Source organism: Rhineura floridana, chromosome 5 (genome assembly GCF_030035675.1).
Source record: "Rhineura floridana isolate rRhiFlo1 chromosome 5, rRhiFlo1.hap2, whole genome shotgun sequence".
In the NCBI taxonomy this organism is placed as follows: Eukaryota; Metazoa; Chordata; class Lepidosauria; order Squamata; family Rhineuridae; genus Rhineura; species Rhineura floridana.
The window spans coordinates 60,432,220-60,451,192 of NC_084484.1; the positions used below are offsets into that span (position 1 = coordinate 60,432,220).

Here is an 18,973-nt window from a genome sequence, read left to right on the forward strand (position 1 = left end):
TATGTAAGTATGAATTACATTTTTGTCATATCCCTCCTCAAAGTAGACATACATGATTCCCCCACACACACACTTTTATCCTCAGGTTGGGCTGAGGGAGAGTGACTGGCTCCTGGACATCCTAGTGACCATCATGCCTGAATAGGGAAATGTGTGTTAAAATCCTTGAACGAATTCTAATGCTCTTATGCACTACTTCACAGATAATCTCTGTTGCAGGCTTTCCTTTCAAAGTATGTTAATATATTGGACATTGGGAGACCTATAACATAGAGTTAGACAATCGTGGATTCTTTTTTAAAAAACACACACATTAGTTTTACCTTACAACAATAATAAATTCAAATTAAATTAAAATATAGTTGGCATAACTCTAAGATAATAAACCATAAATAGAAGCATCATAATTCAGACAGAAATGATTCCAATGACACCAGTTTCAAACTGGAAGTAATTCCACAAGAATATTCTGATGAACATGTATACTTCCGTATAACAAAGTCAATGCCAACTCTTCACCAAGGTCTTTAACTTTTCTCTTTGTTCTTCCTTTCTAAGGCAGCAATCCTATAAGCACTTCCACAGGTATAAGTCCCATTGAACACAACAGGGTTTACTTCTGAATAGACATGGCTAGGATTGCCCTGTAAGTCAAATGAGTTAGTTTTGCTATATATGCTGTGAGCCAAGTTCTCTTTAACCTGTAGTTATTGGACCTACTGGTGATTTTCTGTTTAGGTACAAATTCTATTCTTGCTATAAAAATTACGAATCAGTTCTTCATTAGTCTTTGTCTACATTAAGAGGCAGAATTATACCAGAAATGTCCCAAATAATTTATAATCTCTCCCCCAAATACTCTGTTCTATAGCATATTGTATGATGCTCTGTATTCAGCTTTGTAAATATCTGTGATTGTTTAGCTTCATGTTTATTTTAGATGTTTGATACCAGAAATAAGTATTTGAAATTATTTTTCTGCAAATTAGTTCAGATGTTTACAAATCTTCCCACATTTTATGTTTTAATTCCCAAGTCTCTACTTTTTGTTTTTTCAAGACCAGTCCTCCCCCTGCACCTGCTATCTGTATCCTTCTTAATGCAATTCTGACTTTTTTAGTGTAAGTAGTAATGGTTATAGTGAATATTCCTAAACAACTCTAGTTGTTTAGCAGATAGTTGATATCTGCTTTCATATGGTTTCATGTTTGGTGGTGGTGGTGGTAAAGTCCAAGTTGGCATGCTTAGAATCACAACCATAATGAACCATTGGATTCGTATTTATTCTGAATCCCAAGTCAAAATATAGTGCCTCAAGGAGATTCTTGGCTTGCTGAGGTGAGGCAGGATCTCTACAAGGGTCATACTCACCCCATACATTTAAAGCACTTGTATAACTCTTTTAACAGTCATGGCTTCCCCTGAGTTGAACCTCGTCGATTCAGACACTAAAAAAAGTTGAAGATGTGTCTGCAAAAAGCAAAACTAACGTCTCAGGCTTTACAATTTTAGACAAACCAGAGGAGGAGAGGAGAGCCCTATTGTGAAGATAGATGTATCTTAACATAAGAGGGATTGATTTCACCAGAGCTCTCCAATCCCAATGCTTTTGGTGAGGGATGTTGATGGAAATAAATGCACTTTTTAATGTGTGCTGCTTGCCCTTTTGCAAGTTCCTTCTCTCTCTCTCTGGTGGTTGGAGTACTTGAAAAGTTCTGGACTGGTAGACTTGGACACATTCCTCCTGCCCATGGTTTCCAATTGCTTTACCAATTTACTTTCATTCCATTTTGAATGCAACTCTTATCCATTTATTATTTTATTTCCAATAGCTTTCCATTTTACTGGGAAACTATTAGTGCTTGAAAGAAGCAGCTGTCATTGTGCACTTCGTGACTCTCTTTGTGTCCAAGTGATTGTCTTCATTTCTCATCAATCTCAGCCTATTTGTTTTTATTAGTGATTGCTCTCTGCCTCTGTGTCAACTGTGTACCTGTTTCACAAACTGTATTATCTGTTACTAGTGCTATGGTGTAAATAAGCACTTGCTGTTTAAGCAGAAAAGCACAACACAACTATACATCTAACAGTCACACCCCTACCTGTCCTAGTACATTGAAAAGATGTAAAGTAGGATTGGGTTGGTTAAAGCAAGCTTGACAAAAGGAATGAGGCTACGCTAACCTTCCTTCAAATTCTTACTTATTGGTGTCTTCATATGTCTACCATTGCCAGGTCCCTGACTAAGCACCTCCTCTATCACTCACCACATGCACCAGGTATCTGAAGCCACCCTAATCTTCAAATCAAAGCACTTTGCTACTCTACGTGTGCTTCCACCCAGGGCACCTCTTTGACACAAAAACAAAAAACATACGATTTATGTTTTCTTCTCTGTTAAAAAAAAAAGTAGCTCTGTGATCTTCTAAAGAGCTGAAAAATTACCTTTAAGAATAAATGTGAATATTCTGGGCATGCTAATAAGCAATGCTAAACTTTCTTTTGTTAAGATGTAATTGTACTGCTCCTGTGTTCCTTCCAGTAGTGTAGATAAGTTCTTCAGTCAGTTCCCAGCAGCTAAATTTTATCTGATGAAATTTTATATTACCAGTTTTGCATTACCATTTTAGAATCTCTGTGTTATTTCCTTCGATTAAATGCGAAGTTCTACAAGAGAAGCAGCACAGCAAATCAATCATTAATTGGGAGTGCCAATCAATTGTGTACAAATATTTATGCCTTTAAATCTTTTTTGCAGATAAAAGCTGAGGTTCAATTTTCACTTATGCTGTGGAAAGCTGCTGTGTTAATTTTTAACTACAAATAACCTGCGTTGTTTTCACTTCTAGAAAAGCTGATTGCTTATCAAAGGGAATTTCATGCTTTGAAAGAACGTCTTCGCATAGCTGAGCACAGAACCCTGCAGCGTTCTTCTGAATTAAATGCCATCTTGGAGCAATTCAGGAGGGCAGTAGCAGAAACAAATGGAAGTAAGGATGCACTGAGCAGTGTTTCAGGTACAGGCATATTTTTTAAAAAAAATTCAAGATGATCATGCTTGTTACTTCATTCATTTCATTCACTCTTCTTATTCTTTTTCTGCCTATGCATTTTTAAATTTTCATTTGATGATGAATTTGTAAATAAAAAGTATCTTGCAAACATTTCTTTAGTACCTTTTTCCTCCTCTGTTAACTTTGTTCCACTTTGCAAATGCTCAGATTTGTGCAGAATCCATTTGCTACCTCTTTACAGAATGTTTGGGCACAAGGGATTGCATTCAGAGATTATCACTTGTGTTATGTTGCTTTGATGGATGCTTACCTAAAACTCGACATTCGGGTTGTAAATACCTAAAGAAATATTCTTTTTCCCCAATATGGTAATAAATATCAACTGGTAGGGTATATTTTTATTCTTTTTTGCTTCCAATGTCTTGAGATATGATTTAGTTTCATGGAGGATTCTGGACTTCATATCTGTATGATGAGTTCAGATGATTTATTCAGTTGAGCCAATAGAAAACACATTTTCTTTGCCAGCACACAGATGCCAAACTTGATCTTTTTTAGTAACTTCATTATAAGTTAATAGTTTGTGAAATATAGATATAACTAGACTGGACTCCCTATGGTGCAAAAACTGATTTAATTTGTTTAAGAAAATGCTTATACTGCTTGATTGTGAGAAACCTTGAAGTGATTTAGGCACTGATTTCATAATTGTAGTTGTTGCTTAAACCTATGTAAGTTAGTGTAGAAGTGAATTCAGCTAAACTGGACAAAGATTCTACTTTAGTCTACTTGATGGGGAACTTTAAAGGCTCTTGAGGTGGGGGCAGTCCTGACAAAAAGAGGTAGCCTGCACTGTTTTGTTATATATCTACATGAATGCTCACATGGATATTATTATGATTGTGTGTGTATATATGTGTGTGTGTGTGTACACACACACAGAGAGAGAGAGAGAGAGAGAGAGCGAGTGAGAGAGAGATTAATGCCAAAATAGACTTCTAAGTGGCTTACGAAGTATAAAAACCAGTTACACAAACATTAAAATTAAGTGCTCATAATAAAATACACAATAAAACAATCCCATTAAAACGTCAACGTGGCTAAGCATCCCTTCTTTCATAAATAATTCTAAAATACAGTTCTAATGCAGCTCCAACCGTGTTTCCATTTCTTGGGTACTATTCAATAGGTTGTGCACACAGCTGTCTCATCGCAATGTGGCTACTGTAATGATGGACATGCTGGGGGGGGCTATTTTTCGCTTTTCTAGGGTACAGCTTGGAAGTATTATGTAAATACATGTTTGAAGTACCGTGCTAGAATGGGGAAATAATGTGTTCACCGTGGGCAACAGTATCATAAAGATGAAACTGTGGCAGTGTTTCAGTATGAAGCTTATCATTTTGTTTCCTAACTGATCCAAGGCAACTCTTTAGTCTCAATGGTATTTGAGCAAGTGGATTGGAATCCAGATCTCAGGTGACTTCTAATTTGGGGCAGTAGTCTTAATTTGTACATGCAGTCCTCACCTTCGCTTAAATGCCTGTACATCTCCTTAGTCATACAGAAAGTGGGATTGGACCAAGATGAAGGAGCTGTGAAAATCGGAGAGAGAAATATCGTTAAGATATGCAGACGATACCATACTACTAGCAGAAATCAGTAATGATTTGAAACAAATGCTGATGAAAGTTAAAAAGGAAAGCACAAAAGCAGGACTACAGCTAAACGTCAAGAACACTAAAGTAATGAGAACAGAAGATTTATGTCACTTTAAAGTTGACAACGAGGATATTGAACTTGTCAAAGATTATCAATACGTTGGCACAGTAATTAACCAAAATGGAGACAATCAGAAGAAGGCTAGGACTGGGGAGGACAGCTGTGAGAGAACTAGAAAAGGTCCTCAAATGCAAAGATGTATCACTGAACACTAAAGTCAGGACCATTCAGACCATGGTATTCCCGATCTCTATATATGGATGTGAAAGTTGGACAGTGAAAAAAGCGGATAAGAGAAAAATCAACTCATTTGAAATGTGGTGTTGGAGGAGTGCTTTGCCCATACCATAGACTGCGAAAAAGACAAATAATTGGGTGTTAGAACAAATTAAACCAGAACTATCATTAGAAGCTGAAATGATAAAAGTGAGGTTATCATACTTTGGATACATAATGAGAAGACGTGATTCACTAGAAAAGACCATAATGCTGGGAAAAACAGAAGGGAGTAGAAAAAGAGGAAGGCCAAACAAGAGATGGATTGATTCCATAAAGGAAGCCACAGACCAGAACTTACAAGAACTGAACAGGGTGGTTTATAACAGATGCTATAAGGTCATCTGATTCATAAGGACACCATAAGTCGTAATTGACTTGAAGGCATATAACAGCAACAACGACATCCCCTTAGAATGTTGGTTTGTATCCTACTGGTGTCCTTCCACAGACAGAAGGCTTTTTGATCTAGTGGCAAGGCCGGCAGGAGTCTGCCATGGGCCCTTGGTCACCAGTCTGCCATGGGCCCCCATTTCCCTCCCGTATGTGTGCCTGCACATGCGCACTTAAATACGCCCAATCGTGCCACCTCATGCTTCAGTGCCCATGCCTGCCATCATCCAAGATGGCGGTGTGGGAATCTTGATACCCTTGCCACCATCTTGGGTGATGGCAGGCATGTACGCTGATGTGTCTCAGGTTATTTAAGTGTGAGCTGGGGGATGATGTCGGCTGGGAAAGTGGAGCTCCTGCTCCGCCATCTGTGCCACTGTCCAGTCAGGGTCAGCAGCCCAATGCTCGTAGGGGTTATGGTGCAGGAGTTCCACCCAGCTGCAAGCCCCCTCAGCAGCTGCAGGGCCCTTGGCCAGTGCCCAGCCTGGCCACTTGCTAGTGCTGGGCCTGTCTAATCAAGGCTTCCTTTGGGGGGGAAAGTTTCAAGGCCATCTTAAACAGCTTATTCTTCCCCTTATACTTCTCATCTGTTCCATAGGGTTGGGGGACTCTTGGGACAGTGTGGAAAATGGTGGTGGTGGGACACTGCAGGGATTAGGGGGAACTGATGAAGATTACTGTTCTGCAGATGGAAGGCTCTGAGGGATCAGTCTTCCACTGATGGAGAGATACCAATTGGATACAATCCACTGTGATGTATGTGTATAAAATAGTGCTTCCTATTTTTTTTCATCCCTGACCATTATGCATGCTGGCTAGTGGGAATGGGAGTCCAACAGCATCTGGAGAGCATCTGGCTACCCTGATCTACCAGCTTTTCTTCATGATACATGGATGACCACACCTTCACACCAGACAGACAAGGTTCCCATGTAGCCCACACACTCATCTCTCTCCCTTAATAATCCTTTCCCTCTACCAGGGTCCCCTGCCCCCACATCCAGTGGGGTATCTGTGGTGATCTATCTCCTGCCTAAGATGTAAAGATGAAAGTGAGGTGGAGCACCTCCAAATATATGCTCTGACCTGTGTCCCTTTTGGTAGTATTCTTACCGTAACCTTTATTCCCCCAGCCACTGAGAGCACAACTTGCTTGTGGAAAAACAGCATGCACGTATTAAACCAAAATCAGTTCTTTACCTGAGAAGGGGGTTTGTAAAGGATAATTTCTCTTCTGTAGTATAATGCCTGCTTGAACAAGTTGCTTCTCCCCAGTTTTCAGCAATTTCCCCCTTTCCCATGTGCCACATCCCAGGCTTTACTTGAACCCTCACTCCACCCCTCACGTGTTTAGGTGACATTACCTTTATGCTTACTGTATTGGGGTGAGGAGGAGGGACTCAAATGCCTTCATCTCCTCACCCTGTTTGTTGACTTTGGTTGACTCCTGGCCTTTTTCCTCAGCACTTTGTCACTGGGGCTGAATGGAAAGCTATATAATATATATATTTGTTTTCAGATGAAACATTAAAATTGCTAAAGGAGCTAACAAGCAGAAAATCTCTTCAAGTGCCAAATATCTATTACCATTTGCCTCATTTGTTGAAAAATGAAGGAAGCCTTCGACCTTCAGTGCAGGTTGGCCTTGGACGAACAGGAGGTAAACTGGCAAAATTCATCTGACTGATACACTTAAAGATGTGCACAAAGCTTTTTTGCTCTTAGTAACAAGGCCCAGTATATGACTAATGGCAAACAAAAGATTAAAGAAATCTAACCTTTTCTGTTGGCTGTCTCTTAGAATCCAGGTTGAATCCAAGATTAAAGAAGTTTGTCTTTAACCTTCTCTTTTATTGTCTCATGCAGATCCCACACTTTTGATGTTAAGGTATAATAAAAACCACTAATTTGAAAAAGCATGTATCTTCTTAAATTAAGTTTTTAATAAAACAATGCATGGAGTTTTCACGTGCTCATAAATTAGTAGACTAGGTTTCCATGCTGTGTAGGTTTGGTAGAACATGGAACATAGGATAGGTAACTGGGCCGCCTCTAATTACTTCCTGCTTTTTGCAAGTGTATAAAGGGCACGCATAGTTTCAATAAAAGATAATATTCACTCTGATCCAGGGAGCCCCTTCCTATACAACTGTAGATTGATTGATTGACTGGTTTTTGCTTGCACGGTAGGGACTATAATTTCTTTTCCCATGTGCCAGTTCCTCTGCAGCCCATCAAGAAATGGCTTTTGACACTCCTGAGGCATTAGAATGGGTGTTGTACATGTGGTAAGAAAAACTTGCCATACACTTCAGACATTAATGCTAAGACATGTTTTATTACTTAACCATCTGAACCAGGCCCAGTGTTTTAACAATGGTTTATTAATCACAAATGAACCACACTCTTAAGTCATGGTTTGTTGTTTGTTATAAACCTTGGATTGCATTAACCATGGCTTAGCATTATGTGTGAACCAGTGGTAAATGTGTGTTTCCTGCTCTGAAATCACATTCAGAAAAATCGAGTGTGTGAAGTGCCCTGTATAGCATTTTAAACAGCTCAGGGCAGTTGCTGATAAGAACATGAATAAAGACTCATTGTGTCTGTAGATCTTTAGCCCCAAAGTAAGTGTGTTGCATATTTTCCTTCATCAGTTTTGTTTCTTTCGTGTGTATGATGCTAATGAATGTCAGCCCTGCAAAACAGATTAATAGGAGCTAGTCTGGAGTGCACCTCCTGAGAAATGCTCACTAGAAGATTGGATGTCTGCAAGGCATATTTTCACTTCTGTTATGTTGCTCTGCATGTATTAAGTCTGCAGTCTGTAGTGAGTCCAAAGTTTTCATAATCCAACTTCTGTTGGTTGGCTTTTTTAAAAAGAATCATAGTGAGTCTTTGCATTTGTGAATTTTGTACTGTTTTGATTTAACAAGCTATGTGTGTTTTAATGCATGTCAGGTATGAAAGATATATGATAAAAAATTATGATTTATATATGGATATATGTATGCATGAAAACTCTTTTTAATGGAAAGGGTTTCAGCATGCAAAGGACATGTGCAATTCACGTACACTTGTTGGCAAAAAAATTGTTTAAGATCTCTTGGGGCCTGTTTACATGTGAGAAAAATCTGCATCTGGTACTTTTTGCAGATCCTTTTAATTTGGACCATTTACTTGATGTTTTAGCCAGTGCACGTGCATTCTACTGCTTTTGCCTTTAACTCCGGATTAAATGGATGCGACAAAAACCCAAATTTGCTTTTAAAATCCGCACCTGCTTCTACCATGTATTACCTTTTAAGCGACTTTTTTTGGCTGCACAGTTTCTTCGCCATCAGTTCCTCCCTTTTCTCCGCCCCTTTAATTGTCTCTGGGAGTCATTTTGTTTCCTGCCCTTGACGAAGCAACTTCCAGTTGCTCTTGTCTTCCTTTCTCCCGCTTTCTCCTGCTTTCTCCTGCTTCCCCCCAATCCTCCCCCGCTCCTTTAAACGAAATGGACACCAACAACTCCCCGAGGGTAGCAGGGCTTTAGCTTGTAAAATTCCTTCCTCAGAGCTGTGGTTTTGGCACTATTTACATCTAGCTTGTGTGTGTGCGAGAGAGAGAGTGTGAGAAAGTGTGTATGGAGGACCACTTCTGCCTCGTAGCATCCCTCTGCTCCCCCCCAAAGCTGGATCTCTTCCCCCCTCTCAAGCTGATGCATACGCCCTTTTCGCAGCCACTGCAAGAGGAGGCTGGCGAAGGTGCCACTGGGGTAATTTATAAGCACCCAAAAGCGCAGGGGAAAGGGGAGCGGCCTTGGCGTCTCATCCCACCATCTGCTCCACTCAGACAGCGATAATATTAAATGGTCAGTGCTTCCTTTAGTAGCTGTTTTAATGCCTCTCTAAAGATAATTGTTTGGGGTTTTTTTATATTTCCCAGAACGCATGCTGAGGCTTGTCTCGGGGTGCCGAAGGGCCGGCTTCAGGAATGCGGGGGCCCTTGGGCATTAGCCTGCCCCAGGCCCCTCTGCTTCCCTTCTGCAATCCCGTGGATCGCAAGATGAGCTTCCAAACCGCCCACCATCCCCTGCCATCCCCAGCGCTTCACCTACCTTTCTCTGCTGTTCGTGCAGCGTTGCCAGCAATAAAGATGGAGGCTGAGGTTTCCATAAGGGACTGAAGCCTTTGCCGCCATCTTGGTTGATGGCATGCAGCGCGCACATTGCTGCCATCAATCAAGATGGCGGCAGAGGCTTCAGTCCCTTACGGAAACCTCAGCCGCCATCTTTATTCATGGCAACCCTGCACGAACAGCAGAGAAAGGTAGGTGAAGTGCTGGGGATGGTGGGGGATGGCGGGGGATGGTGGGCAGTTCAGAAGCTTGTCTTGCAATCCACGGGATCGCGGAAGGGGAGCGGAGGGCCCCCCAGGGGCTCCTAGAGCTGCGGGGCCCTCGGGCCAGTGTCCAACCTGGCCACCCTTTGGAACCGGCCCTGCTGAAGGCACACCAATATTGCGCAGGGACAGCTGTGGGAGTGATTCCCTTTCAAGCGCTTACTCCTTCATTTAGGGAAACACCATCCCTTCCCTGCCTCCGCAGTTAACATGCTAATGTGTGGGCGTGGCAACAAGGAAATGCTGGTAGCAATAAATGCTCACACATATGAATGCTACAAAGAAAAACAGCCAATTTATTCGTAGTGAGGGTGGAAGTATGTGAACTGTCAAAATCAATTGCGATGGAAAAAGCAACATTTTTAACGTGGATCTTGGGTACCATGTAAACAAGCCCTTGATTAGGTTCCTGTGAGATATGCCACATGAGGTATGGTCATGTGCCCAGTATCTCCCTACAAATATTTATAGCTGAGTGGAAATTTGAGTTGGAAAGCTTCATACTGAAGCAGCACAGTATGAATTATGTCTTGTTTGTTATGGATTTTTCAGGTTTGCGGGTATAATGGAAGTTATAAGTATGCTTTCTAGGAAAAACAGATAGAAAAGGTGGCAGTTACAGAACATCTTCAGGGAATCAGCTTTCCCCCCATACAGTAGGTTTTTGGTTGTCTTCCAGTGGTTTCCTCACGGAACATGGGTGCTGGCAATTTCAGTTCATGTGGGCTCTTCCTTGACTTGGGAAGCTGCTTGTCTTAAGAAGAGTTGATGAGGAATGGGGGGATCAATTACAGGGACTGAGAAAGAAGCTGGGAGTTGCGATGCTGATTTTGTCATAATAGACAAGAGCTATGTAAACAGGAAATTTTCAGAGTACAAGGAGCTTTTTTTGGGGAAAACTGTTCTTTCATCTAAACTGCACATTCCAACTTCTGGGGGGAAAAAATTCCTCACTAAAGAGAAGCTAGAACTTTGAGGCATGAAATACCTCTTCCTTGGTCTGAGAAACACAAACACACCATTCATAAGACAACCATTTTCCAGCTCTTTTACCTTATTAATGTAGTCATCCTGTTTTTATTATACCTGTAGTCCTGAAATTGATTTAGGTTTCAATGTTAAGAGACAGGGCCCCCCCACAGATCCACCTTGATTATGCTCAGAACCACCCTGCTAGGTTTATGAGTATTTTTTCATCTCGCATAACAAACCTTTTTCTTTCCTGTTCAAACAACCTGAGTGAATTACTCTTTGTTGTTTTTCAGTTTCTATGGTAATGGGCATTCCTACTGTAAAGAGGAAAGTGAAATCTTACCTTACAGAAACTCTTCACTCACTGATTGACAAGCTGTCTCCAGAAGAAAAACTAGACTGTGTTATGGTTGTCTTCATAGGAGAGGTAAGTCCATGACATGTTTTCAGGCTGTTGTAATTAGTAACAGAGCTACAATGCTAAGAAGTACCAGTGTATGGGTTGCTTCTGCTATTTGTAAGTTTTGAATTTCATCTCTTCCTCTGTACAGTCATAGTTGAAATTGCTTTGGCTTCTCAACACATGAAGAAGCTCAGTATTTGTAGGCTTAAATCTTCTTTCAGTCTCCTACACAGAGTGGGCTTAAGTTCAGTAGGGAGAATTAAGTAGTCTCAGAAGTATTCCACATTTAAATGCTTTGTTTACATTTGTCTGCAAGATTCAAGGGCATTTGGAAAGGTAAAAAACAGTTGCTTTTCTGATAGAAAATAGGGTGATCTCTGGCTAGCAGCTTGAGTCTAAGTATGTGTGTTACTTGTTATTCCCCTAGTAAGATACAGTTACCACTTGCTGTTGGCATTTACAGAGGAAGCATAGACTTATGCCACAACTGCTACAGTGATTCAATGCACAGAAAACAGGACAGAGCTTGCCTGTAATTGTGAAGCAAGGAGAAACCCCTTCCAGGTTCTGCCTAGTGCAATGACAGAGGGAGCTGTCTCAGTTGATCTACAGGTGAGGACATAAAAGCAAGCCAGCTTTCAGAGAGCGAGCGAACAGAGTGAGCGAACAGGCAGAGCAAACAGGAGTTTGACAAAGGAGTTTGATGGGGAGGTCAAGGGGGAGGTCCATAAAAAACCAAAACCAAACAAATTACTAATTCTCTTTGTACAGCGCACTGCATACTAGTGGGACTCTCAAGTTTACCCTGAAGTAGGACAGGACAAAGCACAGTCTACTCCAAAACAAGTAGTTAGAAAGAAACAAAAGGTAGAAAAGAGTATGAATGGGAAGGATTCTCCAGTGGTTGTGACCTGCAAGGTGTGTGCCATGTTTGTTTTCTTGCCTGAGAACAACATGGCGTACACCTGCAACAAGTGCAAGCTCGTGGCACTGTTGGAAGAAAAGGTGAGAGGCCTGGAACAGCGGGTGGCCACACTGAGGATTATAAGAGAATATGAAGAGTTCTTAGACAGAACACTGGAACAACAGCAGCAAAGAGATGTGGAGGTGGAGGAGCAACAGCATGTGGTAGCAGAAGAGGAGACTGCTTTGGAGAGAAATAACGAAGTGGAGGAAACTCCGTGGGAAAGGGTGACAGTTAGGAGCGGAAGAGCTAGAAGATACCCTTCACCAGTGGAGCTATGGAACCACTTCCAACCACTCGAGGAGGAGACTGGAGGAGAGCCTGTGGAGGAAGAATTACAGGAGACCCTGTGCGACAATGAGCAAGAGGCTGAAGCTCAATCAAGCAGGGACAATGAAACCACGCCCCACAACAAGAAGAGAAGAGTACTAGTAGTGGGAGACTCCCTACTGCGTGGGATCGAAGCCCAAGTATGCTGAGAAGATCCATGGACTCGCCAGGTATGCTGTCTACCAGGAGGATGGATTAGAGATGTGACAGAAAGGTTGCCATCACTCATCAAGCCCACCGACAGGTATCCCTTTCTCCTCATCCATGTGGGAACAAATGACACTGCCAAATGGAGATATGAACAAATCACATCAGACTTTGAAGGTCTGGGAAGGAAACTCAAGGACTTTAGGGCCCAGATAGTTTTTTCATCCATCCTTCCAGTACTTTGAAGAGGAGTAGAAAGGGAAATAAAAATACTCCGTGTGAATGAATGGCTACGAAGGTGGTGCAGACGTGAGAGGTTTGGATTCTGGGACCACGGGCTATGGTTCCTGGAAGATGGACTGCTGGCAAGTGATGGGTTGCATCTCGCAAGGACTGGGAAGAATGTGTTTGGCCACAGCATGGAGAAGTTCATCAGGGGGGCTTTAAACTGAATCCTAAAGGGGAGGGAGATGTAAACTTGGTGGTAACGTCTGATGAAGGCTTATGCACAGTAGTGGGACCAAAGAGATCGGCTCTAATAGGGACCAGTGACAGCCCTCAGAAAAATGTAGTAAGGAAGCCAAGCCATAAATCACATGGTCTTCGATGTCTGTATACTAATGCGCAGAGCATGGGAAACAAGCAGGACGAACTTGAACTCTTAATACAGGAGGACAATTACGATTTGATAGGTATAACTGAAACCTGGTGGGATGACTCCCATGACTGGAATATAGCAATTGAAGGATACAACTTGTTCAAGAAGAACAGAAGGAATAAAAAGGGAGGTGGAGTCACGCTATATGTTAAAAATATATATCCCTGCACAGAAATACAGGAAGATGAGCTTGGTAGCTCCACCGAGAGTATATGGATTAAAATTAATGGGGCAAGTAACAAAAGGAATGTGGTGCTTGGAGTCTCCTACTGACCACCCAATCAAGGAGAAGATGAGAATGTAAATTTTGAAAAGCAAATTGCCAATGTTTTGAGGAGGCATGATGTAGTAGTAATGGGGGGTTTCAATTATCCCGATATCTGTTGGGAGACAAATTCTCCCAAACATGGCAATTTCTGACTTGTGTTGCAGATAACCTCCTCCTACAGAAAGTGGAGGAAGCAACCAGAAGGTCAGCTATCCTGGACCTGATTCTAATCAATAAAGAGGATTTGGTGGATGAAGTGGCGGTTATGGGAACTCTGGAGGAAAGTGACCACACCATAGTTGAATTAACAGAAGCAAAAGCTGAGAGTAGCCATACGCGCACCCTGGACTTTAGGAAAGCTGATTTTAATAAACTCAGAACAATTGTAAGTACAGTTCCATGGCAAGTGACCCTAATGAGAAAAGGAGTCCAAGATGGGTGGAAGTTTCTAAATAATGAAATTCTAAAAGCGCAATGGCAAGCAATTCCAACAGGGAAAAAGGGGGGGGAAACAGCAGAAGAAGCCAATGTGGCTTCACAAAAAGCTTAGAGATGACCTGAAAACAAAAAAGGACACATACAGGAAGTGGAAAGAAGGCCAGGCCACAAAGGAAGAGTACAGGCAGGTATCACGGAATTGCCGGGATAGTGTCAGGAAGGCTAAAGCTAAGAATGAGCTGAGGCTAGCGAGGGATGCTAAAAGCAGCGAAAAAGCTTTCTTCAGGTATGTCCATAGTAAAAGACAGAGAAAAGAAATGGTGGCACAGCTACTCAGTGAGGAGGGCAAACTGATAACAGATGACAAAGAAAAGGCAGAAGTGCTCAATTCCTACTTTGGCTCAGTCTTCTCCCAAAAAAGGGCCTATGACCCTCCCAGGAAACATGAAGTAGAAGGGTCAGGATTGGATCTTGAGATTGATAGACAAATGGTCAAGGAATACCTAATCACTTTGAATGAGTTCAAATCGGCACGGCCCAATAAACTGCATCCTAGAATATTGAAGGAACTGGCTGAAGAACTCTCAGAACCGTGCTGTATTATTTTTGCGAAATCATGGAGGACCAGTGAAGTGCTGGATGACTGGAGGAGAGCTAATGTTGTCCCTATCTTCAAAAAGGGCAAGGAGGAGGAACCAGGGAACTACAGACCAGTCAGCCTAACATCAATCCCTGGAAGAATTCTGGAGCAGATTATAAAGCAGTCAATCTGTAAGCACCTTGAAAACAATGCAGTGATTACTAGGAGCCAACATGGATTTATGAAGAACAAATCCTGCCAAACTAATCTCATCTCATTTTTTGATCAGGTAACCTCCTTTGTAGACTGTGGGAACGCTGTGGACATAATATATCTCGACTTCAGCAAAGCTTTTGACAAAGTGCCCCATGATATTCTGATTAGGAAGCTAGCTAAATGTGGGCTGGATGGAACAACTATCAGATGGATCCACAGTCGGCTCCAGAATCGTACTCAAAGAGTGCTTATCAATGGTTCCTTCTCAAACTGGGTGGAAGTAACGAGTGGGGTACCACAGGGCTCGGTCCTGGGCCCAGTGCTCTTTAACATTTTTATTAACGACTTGGATGAGGATGTACAAAGCATGCTTATCAAATTTGCAGATGATACAAAATTGGGGGGCATAGCTAATACCGTGGAAGACAGAAACAAAATTCAAAGGGACCTTGATAGGCTGGAGCATCGGGCTGAAAACAACAGAATGAAATTCAACAGGGATAAATGCAAAGTTCTACACTTAGGAAAAAGAAACCAAATGCACAGTTATAAGATCAATGTGATCAATGACAATTCCAATATCCTTCTCACATGTCATATTGCTGAGCCAACAGTGCAATGTGGCTGCAAAAAAGGCAAATGCTATATTAGGCTGCATTAACAGAAGTATAGTTTCCAAATCGTGTGAAGTATTAGTTCCCATCTATTCAGCACTGGTTAGGCCTCATCTTGAGTACTGCGTCCAGTTCTGGTCTCTATACTTCAAGAAAGATGCAGACAAACTGGAATGGGTTCAGAGGAGGGGAACAAAGTGATCAGGGGACTGGAAACAAAGCCCTATGAGGAGAGACTGAAAGAACTGGGCATGTTTAGCCTGAAGAAGAGAAGACTGAGGGGATATATGATAGCACTCTTCAAGTACATGAAAGGTTGTCACATAGAGGAGCGGTGGGATCTCTTCTCAATCGTCCTAGAGTGCAGGACTCGGAATAATGGGCTCAAGTTGCAGGAAGCCAGATTTCGACAGGACATCAGGAAAAACTTCCTAACTGTTAGAGCCATATGACAATGGAACCAATTACCTAGAGAGGTAGTGGGCTCTCCGACACTGGAGGCATTCAAGAGGCAGCTGGACAGCCATCTGTCGGGAATGCTTTGATTTGGATTCCTGCACTGAGCAGCGGGTTGGACCCGATGGCCTTGTAGGCCCCTTCCAACTCTACTATTCTATGATTCAGCATTCAAAGCTACTCTGGCAGCCTTTGAGATGCAATGGCCAGTGCCACTCTTTGCCTCAATTTTTAAAGCCAGCACAAGAGCAGCAGTGTGGTGTGGCTCCACCGCTCATACATGGGGCTAGATCTTGGCACTGGATAAAAATGTAAGTGACTCTGCTTGAACTAGTAGTAAGAGCCCTGAGTGCAATCCCATGATTGGTACCCATGCAGAACAATTGAGATTTAGACGATATCATGAAGATTTTAATAATTACATAATCCACTTTCATTATGCTTTCTTTGAGTAAGGCCAGCAAAATACATGCTTTTGTCCTGAAAACATTACAATCTAAATTTTGTTAGTGGGGAGAAAAGAGGGAGACAGAACAAATGGAGCAGAACAGATTATAAGGAGTGCACGTGAGTATTCAGTTACATGTCCATAGGCTCTGCTGATCTGGAATCTGCACAGATTTTTTGCCCTTAAGCAAGGCACCTGTTAAATCTGTTCAACAATGTGTTTCACTTGAAATATATGGGATCTTATTTTATTTATTATTATATATAATATCGGGTCATTCCTCCCAGAATAATCCATTAAAATACAAAACAGCATCCAACCAATTCTTCTGTACTCTGGCTCCCCATATTTATCAGATAAATTAAGTGACTCTCCAAAGTCCATAGATTAGATTCTACAATTATCATGTCATGTTTAATTCAAATAAATCCCTAGTGGCATAACTCTACTCTGTCTTTCAACACTATTTTATCTTAAATTCTGACTGAATATGAAAATAAAACCTATTGCTGTACTGTTTTAACTTACTGCTGTTTCTAACTGGAAAGAGTTTCAAACACATCTCTGAGCATTATGTATTGTTTTCTATTGTCATTGTGTGGTTAGCTTTAGAATAAATTTTGTTTTTGGATTTAGAGGTTCAACAACAAGCAGTGAAACATTCAAAACCTACAGAGGTGGTGTGTGTGGCTGGCTGTGCTACAACATGCCCCCCTAATTCCTTTGCTCCTCTCCCTCCTGGACAGAATCAATCTCCATCCTGCACCCATTTGACTCAACTCACTCCGGATCCTGTTCTTCTGTCTCTGGGGAATGTACTCAACCCCTCTGAGGAGGAAAGAAAAGGAACAGGCCTCTTATTTTGAACCTGTAAACAAAAATCTTGAATCTATCTCATGGCCTAGCACAGATAGCATTATGGCACCCGGCACTCAGAAGAACTAGCCCAACACAACTCAAAACGGGGAACTTAGCTTTCAAGAAGAACTTACTATGCAGCTACAACAACTAAAAGAAGAGTTTACCAATAAACTGGAAAACAGCTTGAAACCCATTGAAGATAGACTGGCAGGTCTGGAGTTTCACTTCGACCATATAGTGACCACGGCCTCTGAGGCCATGGATTTGTGCCTTGCTAATACAGAGGAGATTGAGCTTCTGCGAAGGGAAAATAAAATAATAAATACAAAGCTGGAAGACCTGCAAAACAATGTTGTAGAGGAAATTTACGTTTTAGAGGAGTAATTGAAGAAACGGAAGAACACATCACATCAGTAAAGGCTTTTATTGCAACTTGGCTCAAAATGACTTTTCCAGATTTTAATATAACTGCTGCAGACCTCGACAGGGCACACAGAGCACTTGGAAGCAGACAGTGCGAAAATGCTCCCCTCCCCCCTGAGACGACATGGTATGTTTTGGAAGGTACAACCAAAAAGAAGAACTGCTGACTTTACTTCAGGGAACTAAAGATTTAACCCATGAAGGCAAATCCATTATCATGTTACAAGATCTTGCTCCTGAAACATTATGCAGAAGGTGTGAACTGCACCCAGTAACTTCAGCACTTCAGATAGCTGTGATACGATACTACTGGGCTTTCCCATTTCGTTTACTTGTCCCTACAGGTTCTGGAAACCTGTAACATCGCAGCACTTGAAGAACTGCAGTCTTCAGAATCAGGAGAGGATGGTGAGATAAGCACAAGACAACCATCAACCTCTGGCTGGCAATGCATTGACAACACTAAGAAATCTCGTAAGAAGAGAGGCATTAATGGAAAAGATGGTAGACCTGTGTTGTTAGATTGTCAGCTGTGCTAAGACTGAGCCCACAACAAATAATGGGAAAGGGAAAAGGGGGGGAAGGGGGGATTTTTTTCTCCATTGGCAAGACATAAGTTTTTGTGTTACATTGAGCCAATGTTAACTTGTTCATGGGTGTGGAAGTTTTGAAGGTAATGGCTAAGGAAGGATCATAACAGTCCTGGATGTACTCAAATTAGATCCTGGGGGGGGGTGTTGCTGTCTAATTTTCTTTATTTTATTCCTTTTCATTTTCAGCCACCTCCAACCCCATCTGTTAGGCATCAGGTAATGATGCCTGGTCTGATTTTATGCCGTCCCATTTGGTTGCAGAGGTGCGTGGGCTGTGTGCCTTGAACTTGGGTGATTCCATAAAGGAAGCCACAGACCTGAACTTACAAGATCTGAACAGGGCGGTTCACAACAGATGCTCTTGGAGGTCACTGATTCATAGGGTTGTCATACGTTGTAATCGACTTGAAGGCACATAACAACAACAATCTACACAGACCTGTGGTTAAGGATTACTCTGTTATTTTTTTGTTTTCAGAGTATGCCTTCATGTTGTCATAAGTTGTTATTTGAAAAGGGCTTAGAATTGGTTAAATAGAACATAAGAACATAAGAACATAAGAAGAGCCTGCTGGATCAGGCCAGTGGCCCATCTAGTCCAGCATCCTGTTCTCACAGTGGCCAACCAGGTGTCTGGGGGAAGCCCGCAAGCAGGACCCGACTGCAAGAACACTCTCCCCTCCTGAGGCTTCCGGCAACTGGTTTTCAGAAGCATGCTGCCTCTGACTAGGGTGGCAGAGCACAGCCATCATGGCTAGTAGCCATTGATAGCCCTGTCCTCCATGAATTTGTCTAATCTTCTTTTAAAGCCG

At 41.9% G+C, this 18,973-nt stretch overlaps 1 protein-coding gene across 8 annotated transcripts in view; it reads left to right on the forward strand.

Annotated features, from left to right (window-relative positions):
* Window positions 1-18,973, forward strand: part of MGAT4A (alpha-1,3-mannosyl-glycoprotein 4-beta-N-acetylglucosaminyltransferase A) — a 112,835-nt gene that overhangs the window by 52,334 nt on the left and 41,528 nt on the right. For 7 of the 8 annotated variants that reach the window (XM_061626894.1, XM_061626893.1, XM_061626895.1 and 4 more), the window contains 3 exons: window positions 2,850-3,017; window positions 6,925-7,065; window positions 11,056-11,189. In XM_061626894.1, coding sequence (XP_061482878.1) covers window positions 2,850-3,017; window positions 6,925-7,065; window positions 11,056-11,189 — 443 coding nt within the window. The remainder of the gene's footprint in view (window positions 1-2,849; window positions 3,018-6,924; window positions 7,066-11,055; window positions 11,190-18,973) is intronic. The other variant, XM_061626900.1, reaches the window with a different exon arrangement.